Source organism: Bos mutus, chromosome 15 (assembly GCF_027580195.1).
Source record: "Bos mutus isolate GX-2022 chromosome 15, NWIPB_WYAK_1.1, whole genome shotgun sequence".
NCBI lineage: Eukaryota > Metazoa > Chordata > Mammalia > Artiodactyla > Bovidae > Bos > Bos mutus.
This window is the reverse complement of record NC_091631.1, coordinates 34,043,404-34,050,715: the sequence shown is the minus strand read 5'-3', so window position 1 is coordinate 34,050,715 and position 7,312 is coordinate 34,043,404. Positions and strand designations below refer to the sequence as shown.

General features: G+C 38.9%; 1 protein-coding gene across 1 annotated transcript; it reads right to left on the bottom strand.

The window, feature by feature from the left end:
* Positions 1-5,551: 5,551 nt before the first annotated feature.
* OR2D3 (olfactory receptor family 2 subfamily D member 3) lies at positions 5,552-6,538 on the bottom strand. The gene has a single exon (XM_005887784.2). The coding sequence runs from the start codon at positions 6,494-6,496 to the stop codon at positions 5,552-5,554; it is 945 nt and encodes a 314-aa protein (XP_005887846.2). The 5' UTR covers positions 6,497-6,538.
* Positions 6,539-7,312: the final 774 nt, after the last annotated feature.

Sequence of the window (7,312 nt, the reverse complement as noted above, 5' to 3'; positions counted from 1 at the left end):
CACAAGTCGCCCGCCCGGTCGGGGAAGGGAGCTTGCGTTGGTAAACACTCCAGAACTGAAGTACCGTGGGTCACACTTGACCGTTACTCGCCGGCGCCGGTTCCGTACCTCTTAAATTCCAGGAGCAGGCCGGCACACCTGCACATGCTCACCGGGCTTAGCTGAAGCCCCCCGCAGCACCCGCGACCTATTTGTAACGTTGATCAGGGGGTGGGGCCTCTCCCAGACCCGCCCCTTTCCCAGGCCCCTCCCACTTTGTAGACTTGAGTCCAACTCTAGGGCCTAGAACCGAGGGCCGCCCTTAGGGTAGGTGGGAAAACGGCTTATCAAACTTATGTGGCTTCCTCCATCTACATCTAAAACTGGCGGATATCTTTCTTACACGTTTTCACTGCCCCACCTACTCATCTCCCCTTTCTTCTGGAATCAAAAAGCAGTCAGGAATTTGTAGATTGTCAAGATACGAGAAGGGGTAGTTTCATGGGCTATGTATGTGTCATGGATATTTGTTAGTTTTAGGCGTCTGATCATTTGAATAACCTTTCTATAATTATAGTCTTCTGTTGAGTGTTGTGGAAAGTTAGAGTCTGTCTCTGTCCATAGAAATTGAATACATCTGATATTAAATGCCTTGGTCTGCATTGGAGTTAGGACTTAATCAATTAGATATACCCATTCTAGACTGTAAATTAAGAGCTAGTGACATTAAAAAGGAAGAGCATCAGTTCCTTTGCTTTTTAAAAAACAGACTTTATTTTTTAGGTCAGATTTAGAGTTAATGAAAAAATGAGAAGCTATAGTACAGCGTACATGAACCGTGAACTTCCAGATGTTCAAGCTGGATTTAGAAAGGCAGAGGAACCAGAGATCAAATTGCCAACATCCGCTGGATCACCAAAAAAGCAAGAGAGTTCCAGAAAATATCTACTTCTGTTTTATTGACTATGCCAAAGCCTTTGACTGTGGAGATCACAATAAACTGTGGAAAATTCTGAAAGAGATGGGAATACCAGACCATCTGACCTGCCTCCTGAGAAATCTGTATGCAGGTCAAGAAGCAACACTTAGAACTAGACATGGAACAACAGACTGGTTCCAAATCAGGAAAGTAATACGTCAAGGCTGTATGTTGTCACCCTGCTTATTTAATTTATATTTGGTTCCAAATAGGAAAAGGAGTACGTCAAGGCTGTATATTGTCACCCTGCTTATTTAACTTATATGCAGAGTACATCATGAGAAACGCTGGGCTGGAGGAAGCTGGAATCCAGATTTCTGGGTGAAATATCAATAACCTCAGATATGCAGATGACACCACCCTTATGGCAGAAAGTGAAGAGGAACTAAAAAGCCTCTTGAAGAAAGTGAAAGAGGAGAGTGAAAAAGCTGGTTTAAAGCTCAACAGTAAGAAAACTAAGATCATTCCATCATTTCATGGCAAATAGATGGGGAAACAATGGAAACAGTGTCAGACTTTATATTTTTGGGCTCCAGAATCACTGCAGATAGTGATTGCAGCCAGAGAATGCAATGGCACCCCACTCTCGTACTCTTGCCTGGAGAACCCCAGGGATGGGGAACCTGGTTGGCTGCCGTCTATGGGGTCGCACAGAGTCGGACACAACTGAAGTGACTTAGCAGCAGCAGCAATGACTGCAGCCATGAAATTAAAAGACGCTTACTCCTTGGAAAGAAAGTTATGACCAGCCTAGACAGCATATTAAAAAGCAGAGACATTACTTTGCCAACAAAGATCCGTCTAGTCAAGGCTATAGTTTTTCCAGTAGTCATGTATGGATATGAGAGTTGGAGTATAAAGAAAGCTGAGTGCTGAAGAATTGATGCTTTTGAACTGTGGTGTTGGAGCTTCAACCTCAGCATTAGTCCTTCTAATGAATATTCAGGACAGATTTCCTTGCAGATTGACTGGTTGGATCTCCTTGCTGTCCAAGGGACTCTCAAGAGTCTTCTCCAGCACCACAGTATGGAAGCATCAATTCTTTGGTGCTCAGCCTTCTTTATGGTCCAACTCTCACATTCGTACATGACTACTGGAAAAAATATAGCTTTAACTATATGGATCTTTGTCGGCAAAGTGATGTCTCTGCTTTTTTTATATGCTGTCTAGGTTTGCCATAGCTTTTCTTCCAAGGATCAAGAGTCTTTTAATTTCATGGCTTCAGTCACAATCCACAGTCCATTGTTATTATTTACATTATTATGGCACATCTACTACAATTAAGAATATAAGAATGATACCTTATTATTAACTAAACTTTACACTTTGCTTGGATTTCCTTAAGTTTTGTTTTTTATCCTTATTTTCTGATCCAGGATTCTACTCAGGATACCATATTACATTAAGTTGTCATGTCTCCTTGGGCTCCTCCTGGGTGTTACAGTTTCTTGGATTTGTTTTTGAGGGCCTTTAAAGTTTTGAAGAGTAAAGGTTATACATTTTACAGGAAGCCCATGTATGAGAATTTGATAATTTTCTCCTGATGAGACTGAGGTTATGGATTTGAAGAGCTTCCGATCATAAAGTGCTTTTTCCATCACATCATCTCAAGGGAACATACTGTTAACAGGATTTAACACTATTTATGTTAACCTGATCTGATGTTAACCTTGATCACTTGGTTGAGGTTGTGTCGTCAGCAATTTCTTTTTTTCTATCAGCGGTAGAGGAAGCTGCAATATTCCGATTTCCAGGTTCAGCGAATTGCTGCGCCAGCCTGAACTGTGTAAACTGCGCCACCTAGTGCTGAATGGCAGTAATGTCCTCAGCTGACCAGTGTGTGCATGCGTGCGTGCAGTTATCAGTCGTGTCTGACTTTCTGTGACCCTGTGGACTGTAGCCCACCAGGCTCCTCTGTGCATGGGATTCTGACCCATTCTGTGATAAATGAATTAGACCTGTGGTTCTGGCTGAAGATAGGAATTAATATTATTCAGTAATTTTTCATTTTAGCTTAACTCATACATAGTCAGTTTCTGTTACTTGCAACTAAAAACCCTGACTGATACATCATCTTTGTTATAATTCTTTGGAAGCTTCTTGGTCCTTTATCCCCATCTCCCTCCATAGCAGGAGAGGTAGTAGTTTTCATTGGTAATGTGAAAAAGCCCCGCAGACATCTATTTGAATGGGATGGAGCATGATTCTCTCGAGCTTTAGTTATCCATTGCTGCATAACAAGCCATCTCAAAACTTTGTGCCTTAAAGCAGCATTTTATTTGCTCAGGATTCTGCGGCTTCACAATTTGGAAATGACAACTGTTGGCAACGACAATATTTAAGATATGACCACAGTTGAAATCATTGAAGGAATGAAGATCAAAGGATGAATATTTAATTCTGTTAAAGTAACCAAGAGCTTTTAAAAGCTATGACAATATTTAAGATATTTGAACCACAGTTGAAATCATTGAAGAAATGAAAATCAAAGAATATACTGAGAATGCAAAATATCTGAAAGATATTTAATTCTCTGTGTAAAAATTAAAGTAACACTGATGTATGGAAGAGCTTTTAAAAGAGCAGTGTGTTAGGAAAGTGGCAAACATGTGAAAATATAATGAAACGGATGTTAAAGTCTGAAGGAAAAGGGAAGGATGGGCCTAGACATCTAAAATTTTGAAAATAAATAAATAAAAAGTTTAAAAATAAAATAAAATTAAAAAAAATAAAAAAAAATCCACAATCCCACTTTCACAGTCATATCTTTTATTTATTTATTATTTAAAAAAATAAATAAAAGAAAAAAAAGGAAAATTAAAAGTCTACAATCCCACTTTCTCAGTCATATCTTATTTCTTCCTTCGCCTTCATGGCGAAACTTGTCCAAATTAGTGTCTGCATTTTCTGCGTACACTTTCTGTTTTTTTCTTTTTTCTCCAGTTACTGAATTAGATTTCATCTGGATCATCACAAAGCCAAGTCACAAACTTCAACTATTAATTTTTTGTCCTTTTCTGTATCACCTCAATTATCACAAGCTTGAATAGGGGTTTTCTCTGATCCTTATTCTCCAGTTAGAGTTTGTCTATTGTAGTGCAGTTCTAGTAATTTTAAAAGGATAGTGACAAATGCAAAAAATGTGTATGAAAACATATTACATGTCAGTCATTTCTTTGGGTGTATTGCATACACTCAGAGTTGGATAAGATAAAATGAACTAAGAGCTCAATAAATGGTTTTAAAATGATTGCATGGATACATGAATGAAAGAAATAAGAACTTTAGCTGCTAGATATCTCTTCACTGGGGAGATATTCTTCTGCAAAATCAATCTGAGGCATATTGTTCCTGACCCATGTTTATGGTAACTGTGGAATGGTTACCATGGAATCTCCTCTAAATGTGTAACTGATTAAAGTTTGGGTAAGAGAGCCAAGCAGTTGTCAGCCAGTTTATTTGGGTTAAGATTTCACGAGAACCTGAAGTGAACTCCAGAATTGACCATTCTAGAGAAGATGAGCCACGGTGAGATGTAGTTAGAGACAGCTAAGCTTATGGAGGTACCAACCTAGAGTTGGTAAACTCCAATTTCTAAAATTCTAATTCTATTTTACTTTCAGAAGAGATATTCATTGGGTAAATTGGGATCATTCAAAGGAAGATGATCCGAATGAATATAAGGTACCAAAGAATGTTAGATAAAGGAATTTTAAAAGAACAAGTGGGTGATCGGCTGTGAGAAATGAATTTGGGTAGATATAGAAATTGACTTCAGTGAGTTTTAGTATAGAAGGATAATGAAAAATTATTCTAGGAGTAAAACTAGTGAGAGTTGGTTGAAAACATAGGAAAACTGAAGGAAGATCTTTCTAATAGGAAAAAACTGTCTATATATGAAAGGGAATGATCCTAGAGCATAGGGAGCTAGCTGTATCATTCTTGTTTAGACAGATGATGGACAATTAATAGAAATATTATAGAGTAGTTTAAGCCTCAGACATATGTTTGGATTAGATGACTGAATTCCCTTTTTACTCTGATAATCTGTGCTAGATGCACTTTGGGGTAATGAAGTAAATTTTCTAGAGCTTTCAGAAAAGAACATCATGAGCTAGGAAGTAGTGTTGCCTCTGGAATGTTTTTGCAACTGGAATGCTCTGGGCCGTGAATGATCCCAGTATTAAAGACTCTTCCAAACACGTTGATTGTTTTGATCAGACTATTCGTAGGTTTGTATGACAGGGACATCCAAATTTGAAATGTCTTTGATGTTAAAATAATGTATTCAACTCATATTAGATATTATCTCAGGATAATCCAGTTTAAACCTTGTAGATTCAACAGTGACTATGCTTCGAACACATCCATGTTAACTGAATTAACCAAAAGCACCTTCAAAATAGCACTTAATCCTTTTCATAATCAAGAAGTAACCTAACTTTTCATCCTTCTATTTCTTCCCTTTGTTGATAGTCACAGTTTCTGAAATGTGTCCCTTAATTTTATCCTTCTTCCTGAAATAACCTAATTCATAACTATTGACTGTTCTTTTAAGGATGTTACTATGCCTCCAAAAGTCAAACCTAAAGGTCACCGTCTCTGAGAAAAGGACTTTCTTCCAGCCAGTTTCCTGAGAGCTCCTTTGACATCCTTGTTTCTCAGGCTATAAATTATGGGATTCAACATTGGAGTCACCACTGTATAGAACACAGATATCATTTTATCCCGCTCTTTTACGGTCTTGGAATTTGGCCGCATGTAGGTGAATATTCCTGATCCATAGAAGAGGACAACAACAATGAGGTGGGAGCCACAGGTAGAAAAAGCCTTGAGCCGCCCCTCCCCAGCCTGCATCTGGATCACAGTGGAGATGATATTCCAGTAGGAGGCCAGGATCAGGGAGACAGGAGCTAGGAGGATGACCACACCCATTGCAAAGATGGCCATTTCTGTCCTGTAAGTATCTGCTGAAGCCAGCTTCAGGAGGGCAGGGGGTTCACAAAAGTAGTGATTGATAATGTTTTGTCCTTGATAAGGAAGTTGAAAAGTAAAGGTGGTATCTACCAGAGACACTACTGCACCACTGGCCCAGGACCCTGTGGCCAACTGGAGACACACTTGTTGGGTCATGATGGTGGAGTAGTGCAGGGGTTTGCAGACCGCCACATACCGGTCATAGGACATCACTGCCAGAAGTGCACATTCTGTGCACCCAACCAGGAGGAAGACAATGACCTGTGTCATACACCCCATGAAAGAAATAGTTTTATTCTTCACCAGGAGGTGTACCAACACTTGAGGGACAATGCTAGTAGAGAAACAAAGATCTGCAAAAGAGAGGTTTCTAAGAAAAAAGTACATGGGGGTGTGAAGTCGAGAATCCATGAAGATGAGAATGATGATAAGCAGGTTTCCAAGCACAGTTAACAGATAAATGATGAGAAAAAGAACAAACAGCAGGATCTGGATCTGTGAGTCCTGTGAAAGGCCAAGGAAGATAAATTCTGCCACAGAAGTGTGGTTTTCTTCTCCCATTGAAGTTTATGTTTGTTTCCCTGTTTGGCACAAACAGAAATAATAAACTTTGGCTTTATGATATTAGGCTTCCTGGGTAGCTCAGTGGTAAAGAATCTGCCTGCCATGCAGGAGACACAGTTTCAATCCCTGAGTGGGGAAGATGCCCTGGAGAAGGAAATGGTAACCCACGCCAGTATCCTTGCCTGGGAAATCCCATGGACAGAAAGAGCCTGCCAGGCTATTATCCATGAGGTTGCAAAGAGGTGGACTCACTTAAAACAACAACCTGTAGAAAAGGCTCATTTAAAGCTCAGTTTAAAGACCTAATTGGATATTTCTAGCTTTCTGCTATCCAACTTGTTCTAATTGATACTAAGTAGAATATTTTATTCTTATTAGTTGGCTATGATTTAAATTCACTTTATTTTCCCCCAAATCTCCCTTCCCAGTACCACTTATTTACAGATAAAATATGATGTTGTTAAAACCTTCTTGGGTTTTGTATGTTCTGATATGAGGATATTAAAGTTCATATGAACTTTACTAAATGGCTATACACAGATTATTAGGAAATGACTGTGTGTACTCTTAGGATTATCACTGTGTGTAACAACTGTACCCTAACTGTTCAAAACACTATGTGTTAAATTATAACATATGCTTGAAAAGCATGAAACAGTTTCAGGCACCAAATTTAATTTGACCTCTTAAAAAACAGCAAACCTTTCTTGGGTTTAAAAATAAAGCCTTAGAATGTCAGCACTAAGGACAGTTCTGTTTGGATTAAAGAACAAAATAGTAAAAGTAAACAACACAAAAAAGGAAAAATAGGCT